At 38.3% G+C, this 18,196-nt stretch overlaps 1 protein-coding gene and 1 long non-coding RNA gene across 5 annotated transcripts in view; one reads left to right on the top strand and one right to left on the bottom strand.

The window, feature by feature from the left end:
• Positions 1 to 18,196, bottom strand: part of LOC143847097 (glucose-6-phosphate 1-dehydrogenase, cytoplasmic isoform-like) — a 29,233-nt gene that overhangs the window by 3,385 nt on the left and 7,652 nt on the right. Inside the window, exons 6-18 of one of the 4 annotated variants that reach the window (XM_077355779.1) lie at positions 15,979 to 16,136; positions 15,830 to 15,898; positions 14,992 to 15,050; positions 14,663 to 14,699; positions 12,528 to 12,599; positions 11,430 to 11,577; positions 11,048 to 11,143; positions 10,088 to 10,158; positions 8,566 to 8,681; positions 5,617 to 5,662; positions 5,385 to 5,534; positions 4,100 to 4,189; positions 3,314 to 3,864 (exon numbers count right to left, since the gene is read on the bottom strand). In XM_077355779.1, coding sequence (XP_077211894.1) covers positions 4,100 to 4,189; positions 5,385 to 5,534; positions 5,617 to 5,662; positions 8,566 to 8,681; positions 10,088 to 10,158; positions 11,048 to 11,143; positions 11,430 to 11,577; positions 12,528 to 12,599; positions 14,663 to 14,699; positions 14,992 to 15,050; positions 15,830 to 15,898; positions 15,979 to 16,136 — 1,112 coding nt within the window. In that variant the 3' untranslated portion in view covers positions 3,314 to 3,864. Of the gene's footprint in view, positions 1 to 3,313; positions 3,865 to 4,099; positions 4,190 to 4,904; positions 4,926 to 5,167; positions 5,535 to 5,616; positions 5,663 to 8,565; positions 8,682 to 10,087; positions 10,159 to 11,047; positions 11,144 to 11,429; positions 11,578 to 12,527; positions 12,600 to 14,662; positions 14,700 to 14,991; positions 15,051 to 15,829; positions 15,899 to 15,978; positions 16,137 to 18,196 lie in introns of those variants that run through there. The other 3 variants (XM_077355780.1, XM_077355782.1, XM_077355781.1) reach the window with 3 other exon arrangements.
• Positions 1,759 to 5,275, top strand: LOC143847098 (uncharacterized). The gene is made up of 2 exons (XR_013234939.1): positions 1,759 to 1,836; positions 3,635 to 5,275. It is a non-coding gene; the product is annotated as an uncharacterized LOC143847098 (long non-coding RNA).

The raw sequence follows: 18,196 nt of genomic DNA, 5'->3' as shown, positions 1-18,196 counted from the left end.
TGATCCTATGGGCCTGATTTTTTGTGGACACCCTATCTAGGTAAGGGCCTTTCAAATGAATGGTTTGGATCACCCCAAAAATGTGGGCCCCCACTGTTTTTAACCCGACCGAATAAATAAGCTTATCTACTCGACCGAGTACGCACACCTTTCCCATAAATATATATATATATATATATATATATATATATATATATATATATATATATATATATATGAGATAAGTGTTCCTACACGGCCGTGTAGATAAGCTTATCTACTCCTCCCTTTTAAAAGTACAGTGGGCCCACACATTGTGGATGATCCAAAGCATTCATTTGATAGGTCTTATCATAGATAGGGTGTGCCCAAAAAATCAGCACCAAAGGGTCATCCTAGCCCTTCGTTTTGTTGGGCCTTGTAGAAACAGAATGGACGCATCTTACGCATCTTACACAGTGCGTCCATTCTGTTTCTACAAGGCCCAACAAAACGAAGGGCTAGGATGACCCTTTGGTGCTGATTTTTTGGGCACACCCTATCTATGATAAGACCTATCAAATGAATGCTTTGGATCATCCACAATGAGTGGGCCCACTGTACTTTTTAAGGGAGGAGTAGATAAGCTTATCTACACGGCCGTGTAGGAACACTTATCTCTATATATATATATATATATATGAGAATAGAGTTCCTAAGGTGTCACCTCATATAGCTTATATGAGGTGACGCTTAAAAACATAAGGGGCCCACTTTGTTTGGATGATCCAAAGCATTCATATGATAGGCCCTCACATAGATAGGGTGTGCCCAAAAAATCAACTTCATAGGATCATCCTAACCCTTCCATTTGTGGAGGTTGAAATGGAAGGGTATAAACCTCCATAAATCTGCCCATTTTTAACCTCCATAAATGGAAGGGTTAGGATGATCCTATGGACCTGATTTTTTGTAGGCACCATATCCATCTAAGGGCCTTCAAATGAGTGGTTTCGATCACCCCAAAAATGTGGGCCCCTTATGTTTTGTGAGCGCCACCTCATATAAGCTATATGAGGTGACACCTTAGGAACTCTATTCTCTATATATATATATATATAAATATATATATATATATATGAGTTATAACCCTAAATTCCTTACATGTTATGTAATTATTTAATTCGAATGATTTGATTGTACAGGATAGGTCAAAAAAAACCCAAATATGTAGGATTTTGGGGCCCAATTGGCCCATTAACGAGCTTGGTAAGGCTCGCGAGCCTAACCGAGCTGAGCTCGAGCTCAGGTGTTGAGCTTAACGAGCTGAGCCGAGCTGGGCTAAGCTCGGTTTGGCTTGTTTACACCCCTATCTCCTCCGTATAGAGGTATCCATAATATGCAGCTTCTCTATATGTCGGAGGGCTAGGATCATTCAATGGAAATGATTTTTTGGGCACAACCTATTTACGTTGTGGCCCATAAAATGGACCGTTGGTGAAATACCCAGAATAGTGATTTCCGATTTTGTGGAGGGTATTCCTATAAAAAGCCAAAATAATGTAAGAGGGCTAATAAACTTAGGGATTTGCTAACGTCCGTCACAGAAGACATTTCGCAGATGGGCTGTTGCATGTGAGAGCAGCCACCTCATTAATAAAGACAAAATTTGTTGAAAAGTCAGCCTATGTTGCTGCTCTCACATGCAACAGTCCATTTGTGAAATGCCTTCCGCGATGCACACTAGCCAATCCCAATAAACTTAAGTATAAATACTAATCTTAGGTTATTTCCTGAAGAGAGAACCCCTAAGCACCTGTGGTGAAGTTCCTGAGGAGATTCCGGAGATTGATCCATCACCAGAAGGATTGAATTGAGGTAAAATTTTGATTTGGATTAAAGATTTTCATTGTCAACGCTTATGTTTTTTGGTTTAATATGAGTTAGATTTTGTGGGGGAGGTTCTCTCCTTGTTTTTCGTTCTCTGGAGAATTTCTGATGAGAGTCTGGCGCATTTGGTATGCTTTTTGGAAACCTCATTTCACGAGCTTTCCAACGAGCCCAACATTGGATAGAAGGTCACCTCGAGAAAAATATTCCCGATTTCGAGTTTGGTCGACCGAGTGGGCCTTCGATCTTGAAGATGAAGAGAAAGGCCATACAAGCCAAAAAAATTATAGAAAATAGAGAATAAAGGGATTTGGAGTTGAGATTTGGGGTTTGGGGTTATAAATCTAAGGATTGGGGACGCCAAAAGGGATTTGGGAGAATTCAAAAGAAAAAGAAAGGAAATGATAGGGGATTGAGCTTGAGATAGAGAAGGTTTGGATGGAGATTGGGGTGTTGATGGAGATGTAAAGGGTCTACGGCAACCCAAGGCAAAGGTGGAGCGTGGTTTTTTTTGTTTTGTTTGTGTTTTACGACAAGATGGGATGGGAGGGTACAACAAGAAAGGGAAGCAAAATAGCACAAACAGATGCTTATTTGTGCAAATAGCGCAAACAAAGGTTTTTCTTCTTCTTCTTTTGGTATGAAAGACAAAGAGAGAACAGGAAGAGATTTGAGGGATGCTAGAGATGGTGTGGTCTGATAGAGAGGGATTCCAAAAAATGGAAAACCAAATTAAAAAGGAATCAACGAGAAAGATTTAGAGAGATGGATTTACAGAAAAAGAGGATTTGCATGAAACCCATTATTGGATTTCCCATAAGACAGAATGAGAGAGAGATTTTCGAGAGGATAGAGAAAGAATAGGATTTACGGCAAATCTAGGGGAGAGAAAATATAGGGTTTGAGAGATTTTAGGGGTTTTTCGAGAGAGATTTTAGGGTTTGCTGAAAAACCCAAACCAAAAAAACGAAAAGGCGAGAGAGAGAGAGAGAGAGAGAGAGAGAGAATGGCATGGAGGGAGATGGCTCTTCTTCTTCCTCTCCCAACGATCTTTGCTCTGATACAATGTTAGAAATAAAGATTAGGTTAGAGAGGAAGGAGTGGAGCGAAGAGGGTGGAGAGTCTCCAGCTAAGAAGCACGGGTACGTGGGTACGTGATTTTCAAAAAAACCGGTTGCGGGAGAGAGGAGGGAGATTTGAGGGGGGGGAAGACCTAAGGGTCTTTTTAATTGTTTTTAAACCATCCCCATATTTTAAAAACCCACCCCCCGTTTTTGTTTTTGTTTAAAAAAAAAAAGGTTTAAAATGTGTCGGGTGCGCACCCCAGTGCACCCGACATGCACACCGACCCACTTTTTTTCTTCTTTGAAAAAAATAAAAGGGGTACGCACCCGAGGTGCACCCGGGCACACCCGCACCCTACACGGGTGCAGGGGCTCGTGAGAGTACCCATGCTTCTTTGGTCTCCAGTAAAGGGAGCTCCTCATGTTTACGATGTATATATAGGCCCAAATAGGGCTCCATGGTACAGTGACTATAATACCCTCTACACTATAAGTAATGCCTAATCTACGCTTACATTATTCAACAAGTTTCAACAAGCATTCACCACAAAATCAAACCTTTGCAGTAGGAATGCACAACTCATAGTAGTTCTGCAGTCTTCTTGATCCTTTTGAAGATCTAGATCTGAGATATGATCTTTCGTTCTTTTTCTTGCAGGATCTACAAGAATTATATATAAAAAAAAATTACTGCAGCTAAGCTCTTATACCATGTGATGCAGGTCGAATCAAAATCATTCTTCGATGATCTTCAGAGTTCCGATCTTGGATGCGCAAGAATCAACAAGTTTGGTCTGGTTTTCAGATTTGGATCATATCTGATTGCTTATTAAGATATGATTTTCTTCTTCCTTTTTTTTAATTTTTACAGGAAATTGAATCCCGAACGTGTCTTCAAGCGAGGGGACGTGAGAGATCACTTCAAGCGCGAAAATTGATGTGGGATTCTTGCGTTCAACAAGAGAGATAAAATGAAAGAACGAAGAAAGAGATTAGATTTTCTGATGATGTCACCCTTGATAGATTGATGCAGTCCTGTGTACGAAAGGGATTGGGAAGCTGGCCAGGCGGTCGATTGCAACACTCTAATCTATGATTCTCATTATCTCAAGAGAAGATGTGTCATGATAGAACTAAAAAACCAAATAATGACAACTAAAACTAGTGAGATCTAAAGGAAAACACACCTATGTTAATGAGCCATGTAGGGGCTGATGTGTATCAAGGACATGCTCCTGCATCAGATAACCTCCATTTCTCATGTCAGAAGTTCGCACCTGGATGCAAATTTTCAGTAAGGCTCCATTTCTTCGTTAAAATGAGCGTTAAACAAATTTTACACCCATTTTCACTTAAAAATGGGCGTAAAACAAATTTTACGTCCAAAGAAAGGGAGCATAATAGAATTTGTATGGATAGAAACTTCCCTCCACCTTCCCAATATTTGGTATTGTTTTGAGAAATAAAGACAATCAATCATTCTGTCCCAATTCCTCAACCCTTCTTTCCTCATAAGAAAAAGTTTGCATCACCACCAAAAAACATGTGAATTTATTCACAGAGAAGCATTTTTTCACAGTCAAATACAACTCGCATACAATACATGCAATAATTGGCACACATTAGGCTTACAGCCAAGTCAAGGGAGTCAAGTAACCATATACCTTGACCATCTAATCATCAAAATAATTGATTTATGTTAGGTTCTTGGACAATTGTTTTAAAGTACCACCTAAGCTCCATGTTAACATGAGGAGGATCATGCTTTGATTTCTGAAAGAAAGCAAGTATGCAAATTTTAATGGCTAGCTTCTGTTTGCACAAGAAATAAATCTGTAGTGTATTTCTCACCCTAGCACTTGTACAGGTTTCACAGCAGTCTGGACTCTGAACGAAGATTTACAGTTTACACTAGCAATTTCTCTGCTCAAGCATGATGAAAAAGACATCTTTTAAGATGTATTTAAGCTGTTCTTTTCTGCACGCGTCTGAGATCTCCATTCGGCATTAAACCTGGACCCAATGGATCACCCAGTGATGGCCCATCATATGAAAAGTCCCAATCACCAAGCATGTATGCCATGTTCGCACTAAATCATCGTTGTTTTCGTTCATCAAGATGAGACCAAATTTAAAAAATAGAGTAAGGAGTCACGTGCAATGATTGAAACAGGAAGAGCAAATATCAATTTCACACACATGATCGGGAACACATAAGAAGACTGGTCCGATCATCATCGGATTGTGCACAAGCAGATTCAATTACTTGTTGTTTGGTTATTATTTACGCGCCATACATAGCAATGTGACATTATTTATCAATTAAGACAAAAAGAGTAAATAAGCTGGAGAGGTTTGATTGTTTTCTATGTATTATGGAAATCTGTCTTAACCCCAGCCTAAATTACAAACGCGAGAAGATGATGATACCTAAGAAAAGCCATATAAGTTAAACTATAAGGAAGGTGGTACCCATATATATCCATGTGTTTGCACATAACCGGCTTTGGCTAGCAGCTCATCTGCTTCGACCGGACCTCGACTGCCTGGTCTGTATGGAAGTGGCTTCTGCTCTCCATCATCAATTCTATGTAGCAAAGGAGTGAAAATTTCCCATGCCGCCTGACAAGAAAAATGTCAAGACTCATCATTCTCAGATTCAACCTTGTTCATCGAGAGTTCAAACTAATTAGAGAGTTTATACCTTCAACTCGTCCCTGCGGACGAAATGCTGCTGATCTCCTCGTATTCTGCAAAATAGAGGACAGAGTAGTTTTAACTGTTAGCTTGAACTAAAAACTACACTGCCAATAGCTGTATTCTATATTGTGTCGATTAATATACAGCTAGTAATCATAGTGGCTGGCCATTAACTTGTATGTGTTCTTGATGAGTATGAAAACATGAAAGATCATGAACTCAGAAAATTAGATTTTATTTACTAGAGACTAGTTAAAAAGAGGCCTCTACAAAGTTAGAGGCATTATGTGAAAAGTATTTAGTAACAATAGGATTGCATATCACAAAGGCACAAATCACTATAGCTCTGTTTCTTTCGACGTAAATGGGTGCAAAATTTCCTTCAACAATGAATGATACGGAAAATCCGGCGGACATTTCAACATCTGCGCCAAGAGTGTATACTCGAGGTCCATGACAAGTTGTTCTTCCTACATGCAAGACATCATCTCCAATCGATGATCCTCATCCTCAGTCGGATACATTTCCATTAGGTATCCTCTTCATGTGTCTAATTCGCCTATTTATTCTCACACTCGATCTCACACTACTGCCCATCCAATATCACAGTTTGTTTCTTATGAGCATCTATCGCCTTCATTTCGTTCATTGTTTCTAGTATATCTTCTGTTTCTCTGCAAAAGACAATTTCAGATGCTCTTGCCCATCCTGGTTGAAGGGCTGCAATGGATGGCGAGATGGCTGCACTCAATTCAAATTAAACGTGGCAACTTGTTCCTCTTCCATCTGGGGCACAGCCGGTTGGGTGTCGATGGGTCTTTGCTATTAAATACCTTCCATATGGGATACACTCAGACATTTGGGGTCGATTATCAGGAAACATTCTCACATGTGACCATGATACCTTCTGTACGTATTCTCATACTGTTAATCGTGGTTGGCTATTACATCAGTTGGATGTGAAGAATGCTTTCCTTCATGGCGATCTGGCTAAGTATGTATATATGGAGCAACCTCCTGGGTATGTTGCCCAGGGGAAGATGTGTTCCTCTGTTGTCGCCTTCAAAAAGCAATTTATGGGCTGAAACAATATCTGAGGGCATGGTTTGGGAGGTTCAATGATGCAGTTTTGCGATTTGAGATGAAACAGTGAGCGGTTGATCACTCTGTTTTCAGCTATCAGTCCACGGGTATATCTTCTTGATAGTTTATGTGGATGATATTGTGATTACGGGAAATGACCAAGCTGGTATACGGAGATTAAAGACTTTCCTCCAAGAAGAGTTTTCCACTAAAGATTTGGGATTCTTCAGGTATTTTCTAGGCATCGAGGTAGCACGTTCTCGTTACGGGCTTTCTCTGTCACAGAGAAAGTATACTTTAGACATATCGGAGGACACCGGCTCTATGGGGGTAAAAACTGCATCCACTCCTATGGATCCTAATGTCAAACTCCTTCAAGATCAGGGAGACTCGCTAGACAATCCAGGACGATATAGGAGACTTGTTGAAAAGTTGATTTATTTGACAGTTACTCACCCTGATATCATGTATTCTGTACGAGTTGTTAGCCAATTTATGAATTCTCCTCGCACTACCCATTGGGAAGCAATAATTCAGATCATCTGATACTTGAAGGGTACCCCAAGAAAAGGACTGCACTTCAAGAAAAATGATCACGAAAGAGTAGAGGGATATACTGATGTAGATTGGGCAAGGTCTCTTGCAGTCAGGAGATCTACAACTGGTTACTGTATAGTTGGCGGTAATATGGTATCTTGAAGAAGTATGAAGCAAGACATTGTGTCCAAATCCAGTGCAGAAGCAGAGTACAGGGCTATGTCGTATACGAGTGAAGAACTGATTTGGTTATGCTCCTCTCTATCTGAGATTGCATTCTCATCTTCAGAACTAGCACGGTTAAACTGTGATAACACATCTGCGATTCATATTGTCAATAGCCCAGTCTTTCATGAGCAAACCAAACACATTGAGGTAGATTGCCATTTTATTCGTCAAAGAATTTAGAGAGGCGAAATATGCACTATGTTCACTCGATCAACAGACCAGCTTACAGATCTGTTCACTAAACCATTAGGGCCTACTAGGTTAAAGAGTGCTTGTAACAAGCTTGGAATGTATCATATATACATTCCGGCTTGAGGGGGAGTGTTAGACGCACTTCATTAAGGGTATTTTGGTTAGTGTAATATATATATATATATATATATATATATAGAATTAAGTGAAGCTACACGTACGTGTAGCTAACTTAGCTACACCGACGGCTTAAAGTACAGTGGGCCCACATTATTTGGGTGATCCAAACCATTCATTTGATAGGCCCTCACATTGATAGGGTGTGCCCAAAAAATCAGCTCCATAGGATCATCCCAACCCTTCAAACTGTGAAGGCAAAAATTGATAGATTTGTGAAGGTTTTTACACGTCCAATTTTGCCTCTACAAATCGTAGGGTTGGGATGATCCTATGGAGCTGATTTTTTGGGCACACCCTATCTATGTGAGGGCCCATCAAATGAATGGTTTGCATCACCCAAACAATGTGGGGCCCACTGTATTTTAAGCCGTTGGTGTAGCTAAGTTAGCTACACGTATGTGTAGCTACACTTTTCTCATATATATATATATATATGTATTTGTGTGGAGAGGTCTTTAACTCTCTCGTGCTTTCTTTGTCTCTCGTTCTCCCATCATCTCTCTCTTTCTCTTCCACCATGTAGTCATCTAACAGGCGTAAAATTTGTTTTACTCCCAGTTTACATTTAAAGAGACAGCCTGTTAGAAAATTAGATGTATCTACTAGAGACTAGTTAAACAGAGGTCTCTACAAAGTTAAGAGGCATGGTGAGAAATGAATTAACAATTGAATTGCATATCACAATGGAACAAATCACCACATTATAATGGGCAAAAGATCAGGAGATACTTACGTGTCAAGAATTAACCGCTCATATGCCTCGGGGATTTTAACACCTTGGTACCGTTGCCCATAAGATAAATCTAGTTCACTTTGTATGGTTGACATGTCCAGTCCAGGCTTCTTGACCTACAGAGAGAATAATAATGATAAAAAATGGAAAGAGATGTATAAAATAAAGCTGATTATAGCAGTTTTTGCTTCCTTATCCCCAGCTTATGCTTGAAGAATAGTGAATTCAACATTAATTGGAAAATACAATCTACTTTTCCAGTACATCCATGTTGGGCTTATTTATAAGTTCAAATTTAATACAAATTAATTTTGGTATGGAAATAGAAAGATTAAATTTCTAATCATATTTTTATCAATAGGGTTGTAGTTCACACGACCAATTGCAGCAATTGCATGTCAAAAAGAATTTGCAAATACTCATTTTAGGGGACGGATTTAGCTCCTAAATCACTTTACAGAGATTTTTTTATGATGTGTGTGCGTGATGATTTACGGGGTACAGCTTATGAGATCCCATAACTCACAATCTCTCCAAGTAAAAGCAAGTAGGCTATGTACCAAAATATGCAAATTAAAAGCTACTCGAATACGAGTAACTGGGACTTGGTAAAAAAACTACCAAAGGAAGTGAAGGAGTTAAAGAGAATCAAAATGCCAAAGATGAAACAAATTCTAACATCACCCAAAGTTAATGGAAGATAGGTATCTAACATGAACCAACCCTCTAGCTAATATAGGCAAGCATTAAAGACCCGGGACAAGTTACTAAATGTTACAAGGGTATTTTGGTCTTTGTAGGTAACCCTAGTGAACACATAGCGAAGCAACTTTTTTTTTGGATTTTCCCTTGCCCTAGCCGCCGCCTCACATTTCCTCCACCACCAAGCCGCCTCCGCCCCAACCCCTTTTATGGGGTTCTCTGATTGTTGCATCCCCCTCCCCTTGTGTTTTCTAGTTGCTGCACCACCCCCACGCACCCGAAAACCCCTTTGGGCTTTCACCCCCTTCCCTTGGGTCAGCCCTTGCCGGATCTCTCTAGTTCAGGAGCCTTGTGATACCTTGATTGCTTGCCGCTCTAGTGATTATCTTCCTCTGCTAGCCCAATGATGTATCTTTGTTCTTCTAAAGATATTTGGAAACGGGTAGAAACTCTCTACTTCGGGGTGAACAACCTGACGAGGATCTATGATGTCTATTCGGAACTCTTAAATCTGGAGTGTGGTGATAAACTAGTTTCCGAATTTTATTCCCAGTTTGTGAAATTATGTGAGCAGCTGGACATGTATTTGCCCTTCACCACTGATTCGAGTATGCGACAGAAAAATCATAGATAACTTTATTATGCAACTTATATGGTATCACTTTGCCCTATCACTTTTTTTTGTGATGGCATGGGGTATCCCCTATCACTACACCAAAAAATATATGAACAAAATCCAAATTATATAAAAATAAAAACCAAAGAAATGGTCTAATGGTAATTCTCATAGTAACATATCACAGAAATCAAAACCACATACCGTAAGTTTCATGTACATGGCCTCGGAAGGCTGTAAACGTATAACAAATTCATTTCTCCCTTGCTTTTTACCTATGCAAATAAGTATCAGTTATCAGATATGCCCCATACTGGGGATGATTAAAAAGTAATAATCCCAATCAAATTTCTAAGAATTACCAAGCACTGGCATGTAAACCAAAACATATAAAAATTAAAAAACTAGCAACAAAGTCCCGGGAAACAATGCTTATCAAATTTGTTGAAAAGCAACGCACTACTATGCAGTTATCACATGGTGACTTATACTGATTTGACTTGAGAAATGAGGTAGATTTGAGTCAAAATAAGTCTCATATTTCCAGGCTGTGACCTAAAGCGCAACATTCTGATGTATACTGTTAACTTACCAACTTCTCCAAAAGCTTAAGCTGTTGGAGAAAGGCGTTATTTATCTTTTATACTTTAACACTCCCCCGCACGTGTGGCCCACTTGGCAAACACGTGGCACATGTGGTCCCACTTTGGGCCGACTATTGCATGTGGATTTTTGCTATCTGGGAGGTTTGAACTCGAGACCTTTGGCTCTGATACCATGTTAACTTACCAACTTCTCCAAAAGCTTAAGCTGTTGGAGAAAGGCGTTATTTATCTTTTATACTTTAACATATACATTTAAGAGAATATCTGTCCACAGCTGTACCAATGGCGCACCTGTAATACTAGCACATACATTTTCAACACAAGCACATGATAACAAAAGACTAAATGGGATGCCTGTTCAATTGACTTCAATGTGATCTCCATTCATAAAATTGTTTTGTAAAGTGATAAGTGCCTATGTGCTACCTACTCATATCATGCCACTGTTGCTTAGAGACAAGGTTGATTTAGGAAAACATAAAAAAAAACTATCATAAAATAATTAAATTAAAGTTGTTTTATTCCACTTGGAAAGGTAAGAAAACGCCCAAGGCCATACATTTGAAGATGTCACCAGGAACATCCTTAAACTGAACACGGATTTCCGCTTTCCTTGAATTTAATGCTTTTCCTGCCTTGAGTATAAACGGAACACCTGGCAAGAATGAATAGTGAAATTAGTGGAGCTAATTGGGAAAAGAATAATGTATGCGTGTTTAGAAATAGAAAATGATGTGTGGGTCAATACAAAAGCAGAATGTATATGTGGTCAGAAATACAAAATGGTGAGAGGGCCAATATCAAACATAACAATATAGAACCAGCTCCCATCAAGTTCTATAAAAAAATACCAGGAAAGATGACCTTGAAAAAAGCTATTGACTGTTGAAAACATAGACTAAGCCAACCAATTTCAAAAGGTCATAGATCTCATGACAAACCTTCCCATCTTTCATTATGTATTCGGAGAACTACAGTTGCAAAAGTTGGAGTATTTGAGTTGTCTGAAACTGTCTGGTCATCTTTGTAGCCCTCATATTGTCCAAGAACAACATCTTCCATTGCTATGGGTAGGACCGATTGAAGAACCTGAAAATTTACATAATAATTATAAAGGGTAGATGATTACAGAATCAATATTGGAAGCTATAAGATACATGTGTAAATGAGATGAAGGGTATGGGTCTATCATTAATAACTAGATATTATTGAATTCTTGTAAATTTGTAATATTAAGACAACGATAAGGAATATACACTCAGAAGATTATAGAAGTAAAATAACTCAACTCAACTCAACTAAGCCTTTGTCCCAAACTAGTTGGGGTCGGCTAATGAATCCTTTAAAAAAATTTCATGAAGAAGGTGAAAGTATCTATCCGGCTCAAATTGACTAGTCTAATCCTGACACTAGTTGGGTTCGTCCACATGGATCATTTTCTTCTATTCTCTCCTATCCAAGGTCATGTTCTCTGTTATATTCCTAGCCATCAAGTCTTTCCTCACTGTTTCTACCCAAGTTGTTTTCGGCCTGCCCCTACCTCTTTTTACTCCATCAACTTGGTACGAGACACTTCTTCTCACTGGAGCATCCAAAGGCCTACGTTGGAAATGCCCAAACCATCTTAAGCGGTGCTCTCTCATCTTCTCCTCAATTGGTGCCACCCCCACCTTTTTTACGAATGTCTTCATTTTTAATTCTATCTAACCTTATGTGGCCGCACATCCATCTAAGCTTTCGCATCTCTGCTAAACTCATCTTATGTGCATGCTGCTTCTTAGTGGCCCAACATTCTGAGCCGTACAGCATGGCTGGCCTCACAACTGTCTTACAAAACTTTCTCTTCAACTTGGTAGGTATTTTATGGTCGCACATAACTCCTCAAGCATGCTTCCACTTCAACGAACCTGCTCTTATTCTGCGGTTAACATCCTCTTCAATCTCTTCTTCCTTATGTAGGATTGAACCAAGATAGCGAAAGATTACATAAGTAAATAATTGACAATGAAATTTTTTCGAAGGGAGTAAATAAAGATTACCTTCACTTTCTCATCCCGTATGTGCTCAGGTTTAAGAGAGACAGGCTTCTCCATGGCAACCAAACAAAGAACCTGTAGTGATAAAGAATAAAACTATCAGAAGCTTAAACTCAAAATATGCACCGCCATGTTCTCTCATGATAACAAGAGAACTATCCGCATTGCATTAGGCATGGAATTTAATGAGAACATAATATATATTAAGGTTGATCCACTTTAATGTCATTCATTTGACAGAATTTGATCACGGTGTAATTTCTCTCCCTCATTTCCCCAAATGGCACGTAGCTAATCCTTTTCAATGATTCATGAATGCCACATTCCCTTTAGAAACTTATTCCTTCTTTATCTTTGCGGTTCAAGTTGAGGGGGCCTGTTATTTGTGTCTGTATTGCCACCCCCCTCCATCCCTCAACACACACACACACACACACACACACACACAACAGAATACTTGTAGTCCCGGTGGTGATGCCCTCAAGCATGTAGTGTTGATGTCAGGGGTTTAGAGTTCATCTTGATAGTAAAAATAATAATAACTTGTCATTTTATCATACAAAATGCACATGCTAGAGAGCGTTCTAAAATAGGCCTAGTTCTAACAATAGAAGTCATGCCTGATAGGAAAACTTTTGATAAAGAATCATTATGCAATTATAGAGATGTTCAATGGAAGTGCATAACGAAAATCCCCTCGATCATGGTCTGCCACAAACACATTGATTGAAGACTCATGTACATTGTTAAGTCCATCTAGAAAATTTAGCACTCTTAAGTATAAGCGAGATTTAAGCGACATGCAAACACAACAATATGGATAAAAAGTTAATTACTTTAATTTCTGGTATCACAGTGTATTGCGTAATAGATACACACATGCATACAAACAGTTTTTTTGAATGAATGCTATTACGTAATACATGCATGCGTACAAACAATATTTTTGAACGAATACAAGCATACAAACATAATACACACCCACAGATATATATATATATATATATATATATATATATATATATAGAGAGAGAGAGAGAGAGAGAGAGAGAGAGAGAGAAGTGTAGCTACACATACGTGTAGCTAACTTAGGTACACCAACGGCTTAAAATACAGTGGGCCCCACATTGTTTGGGTGATGCAAACCATTCATTTGATGGGCCCTCACATAGATAGAGTGTGCCCAAAAAATCAGCTCTATAGGATCATCCCAACCCTACGATTTGTGGAGGCAAAATTGGACGTGTAAAAACCTTCACAAATCTATCAATTTTTGCCTTCATAGTTTGAAGGGTTGGGATGATCCTATGGAGCTGATTTTTTGGGCACACCCTATCAATGTGAGGGCCTATCAAATGAATGGTTTGGATCACCCAAATAATGTGGGCCCACTGTATTTTAAGCCGTCGGTGTAGCTAAGTTAGCTACACGTATGTGTAGCTTCACTAAACTCATATATATATATATATATATATATATATATATATATATATATATATATATATATATCTGTGTCTTTTTTTTTAATTTTACATGCATAACCTATATTCTCCGTGTTTTTTTCAAATCCACCCTCAAATAAAATCATATTTATCTATGAATTAACTGCACAAGTCTGTCAGTATCTCACCGTCCCAAGAGTCATCATATCTGGCAAGAATCCATTTCCATTTTTTTGACATTGAATTGATATCCATCTCCAAGTAAATAACACATATTCCATTTAAATTATTCTAGTGTCATGGATGGGATTAATTAATATTCTTTCCTCTGACAATACTTTGAGGGATAAAACTTTCTAGTTATTCGGATTCAATGTATTCATGCAAATCCAACCATTAACACTAGTGAACATTGAACAATCATGCAGGAGGACACATGGATCAAAAAGAAGATATTTAACTATGGACAGTTTAGATATTGTTTGAAGAAAAGAAGTGGAAATTTTCAATACCTAATTATCATATTATTGCTGTTCCAGACAAATGACACAATTGATTTTACTTAACTACATAATTAGTGTGTCCAATTAACAATAATGATTATAATTCAAATGAATATGCTTTATCTGTATGTGAAGATAGTGTAGCTAAAGGTGATTGATGTTTCATGTATAATTGAATATCAAGTTGTCATACCTGCAACAGATGATTTTGAATGATGTCCCGGATGATTCTGCAAGAACATCAAAGCATCTTTAGTCAATTTATGATAGAAACGAAAAAGCACATCGATAAAAAAACCGCAATAAGATTATTTGCAATGGTTACATTTACATGTAAATGCCAATTTCTTAATCCAATGACCAAAAATTTGTTGAAATCTGTGACAAAAACAAATGCATCTGAAGAACACAATAAATTGAAGGCTTGGAAATTTTCAAGATCATGCACAGTTGCACTCATTGTAATAAGGAAACCATTACGTTTTTTAATGCTAGACTATATATTAGCAGAATATGACATACCCATATTCGTCAAAATATCCACCCCTTCCTTCGGTACCAAAGTCCTCCCTGAACACAATCTGCAAAAGAGAACCTAAATCTTGTAATGTTCAATGATTAAACTAAAAGCCCGTACTTAAGTAGATAGTGGTGTTCAGTCAGGAACTCAAAATAATTGATATGTTTCGAGTGCAATTAAATCTATAAAAGAACAAGTACAGATTTTCTTAACGCCCATAAGCACAAGCTTCGAATGGAAACCACTAGAGAAAGCCAAAATATTGAAGTATAAGCAAACAATATCACACCCGTGCTATAGAGAGAACGCTAAAAAATAATATATTTTTCCCAGATTAGTGTCACCAGTAGCATATGTCTATACAACCAAGACATTTAAGATAGGAAACTGACATTCCTTAACGCCACAAAAATCTTTACAAAATAATGTTACAGAGCAGCACACTTCTCTATCACCAAGACAATCATAGACAGGAAACTGACATTCCTTAACGCCACAAAAATCTTTATTAAATAATGTTACAGAGAGAATTGTGTTAAAATTAATCTTTGCAGAGCAATCTTAGGGAGAAATTTTGGGGTGGTACTCTCTTATGGATACATGGTGAACTAGATGGACAATGAACACAACTATTCCTTCTAAGAGAAAGAATGAGAACATAAAAAGAAAAAAGATGTAGCTGGCTATGCTGATCCAAGAATGCACGGAAATGATTTACCTTAATGTCAGAAAGAAAGAATTACCCTCACCAACATAGAGTATGATGACAATTTGAGTTCATTAATATAGAATGTATTTACAATATAACCGTCCAAAATATTTTTCTGGAAAGACTCTAACCTGTATGTTATCAATGTTGTCGCGGTTCCAAAGTGGCAGAAAGAACCGATTTGCAAAACGGAGAACCAACTGCCAATTCCAATGGGAATAGGAAAGAAGGATTAGTACAAGGTTGAAAAATAGTGATTAAATTCTACCACATATATTACCAAGTTCTGGACCAATTCCTTTCCTAAGTAGTGGTCAATGCGGTAAATTTGTGGTTCCTCAAATAGCTCCCCAAGCTGAGTACTTAGTTCTTCTGCAGAGCCCAAATCCTTGCCAAAAGGTTTCTCAACAACAATACGAGTCCATCCACCCTGATCAGCTGAAAAGAAAAGGCAAATAAATATTAAGCATACCGTGAATCCCAATGTGAATACCAGAAGTAGACAATGAAAACATGTCTAAAAGGAAGGGGAGAAGATAAGGGTTTCACTCATGTATCACAGTATGGTAGGTGCCCTTCGGGATCTTACCTTCACCAAACCTGATATTACATACACGGAAAATCAGGTTTGACAGTATATGCATGATCCTAGAAGTATTCATAGGCCACCGAGTGTATTGTGGATACATAAGAGGAACCATGGGAAATGGCTAATTCTATGAGTGGAGACAGGGCACATGTGTCATGGTAGTAAGGCATTCAGATCCAAATTGAGCAAGCAATTCAAAAATCAGATGTTCAGATCCAATGTTGAGGCAGAATAAATGTCCATGACATCCAACACTGTAAAGCTTAAATGGATTCACCATTTACTTAAGCAACTTCATCACAAGATAGATGCCCATGATTTTTAATGAAAAAATCGTAGTACCATTAAAATGTCACAAAACCCAGTATTTCATTTGAGGACCAAGAACGTTGAATTAGACTTTCACTTGAAGGTATAGAAAGTTGAGATCATTATAGTGCATGTTTCGAGTGGGGACCAAGTAACAAAAGTTTTCACCAAAGGCTTGATTGCAAAGCATCATACTGCTTCATTGACAAGATGAAAAGGGGGGAGTATTAAAGACTTTGTGTCACATAGGGCATACTTGTAATTTTGTGTGTTACTTGAATATATATATATATATATATATATATATATATATATATATATATATATATATAGAGAGAGAGAGAGAGAGAGAGAGAGAGAGAGAGAATCAAGGGTTTCTTCGCTCGAGTGCAGAGAAGCTTATCTGCGGTTGAGTGCAAAAACAGGGATGGGCCCACATTGCTGGCGGGATCCAAAGCATTCATTTGGAAGGCCCTTTCATGGATAGGGTGTCCACCAAAAATCAGCTCCATTGGATCATCTTAGGATGTCCATTTGTGGGGTGAAAAAATGGGCAGATTAGTGGACAAACAGTATCTGTCCATTTTCACCCCCACAAATTGACACCCTATGATGATCCAATGAAGCTGATTTTTGGTACACACCCCATCCATGATGAGGCGTTTCAAATGAATGCTTAGGATCACCCCAACAATGTGGCCTCACCCTTGTTTCCTACACTCGAGCGCAGGAACCCTTTTCTTATATATATAACGGTTTCTACACACAAGTGTAGATAAGTTATCTACACACTAGCTTAAACACAGTGGGGGGGATATTGTTTGGGTGATCCAAACCATTCATTTGATTGGCCCTCACATAGATAGGGTGTCCGCAAAATATCAGCCCCATAGGATCATCCCAACCCTACGATTTGTGGAGGTAAAATGGATGTGTATAAACCTTCACAAATCTGTCCATTTTTTGCCTTCACGGTTCGAAGGGTTAGGATGATCCTATGAAGCTGATTTTTTGGGCACACCCTATCTATGTGAGGGCCAATCAAATGAATCTTTTGGAACCCAAACAATGTGGGCCCCCACTGTATTTTAAGCTAGTGTGTAGATAACTTATCTACACTTGTGTGTAGAAACCGTTCTCTCATATATATATATATATATATATATATATATATATATATATATATATATATATATATGATTTGAATATCCATATGTTGTAATATCTTTCACTGAAATCTAATGAGAATACATTCTGTAGGATTTGGATTCCTTGTCTTCTTCTTTCCTTCATCTTCTAGAATAATTTACATGTCGGAGTTTCTAAAGCATTATTGAAGATTCTTTGTAGTAGAGTTGTATAAAGAAAGAAGGCCAAGACAATTCCAGGGTGGGTCCTGGACTGTTTGATGATTGCATATGGTGCAAGCAGGGTTATTAATGCAGAGTTGAAGGGCATAAATAAGTGAGAGCGTTTCCATAGGCTGGTTCATGGTAATATTGGACCATTGCATCAATGCTGCACAGGTGTAAGGCAAGGGTTTCTCACGACCGTGATGCTGCAGATAATCAACTTCCAAGGTCCTCCATATTAGTCTTCT

The sequence above is a fragment of the Tasmannia lanceolata genome, unplaced genomic scaffold, assembly GCF_043159265.1.
Source record: "Tasmannia lanceolata isolate RefF3 unplaced genomic scaffold, GAP_Taslan_0.1 ptg000015l, whole genome shotgun sequence".
Classification (NCBI taxonomy): domain Eukaryota; kingdom Viridiplantae; phylum Streptophyta; class Magnoliopsida; order Canellales; family Winteraceae; genus Tasmannia; species Tasmannia lanceolata.
The sequence above is the reverse complement of the archived record's forward strand: the minus strand, read 5'-3'. Positions and strand labels throughout refer to the sequence as shown.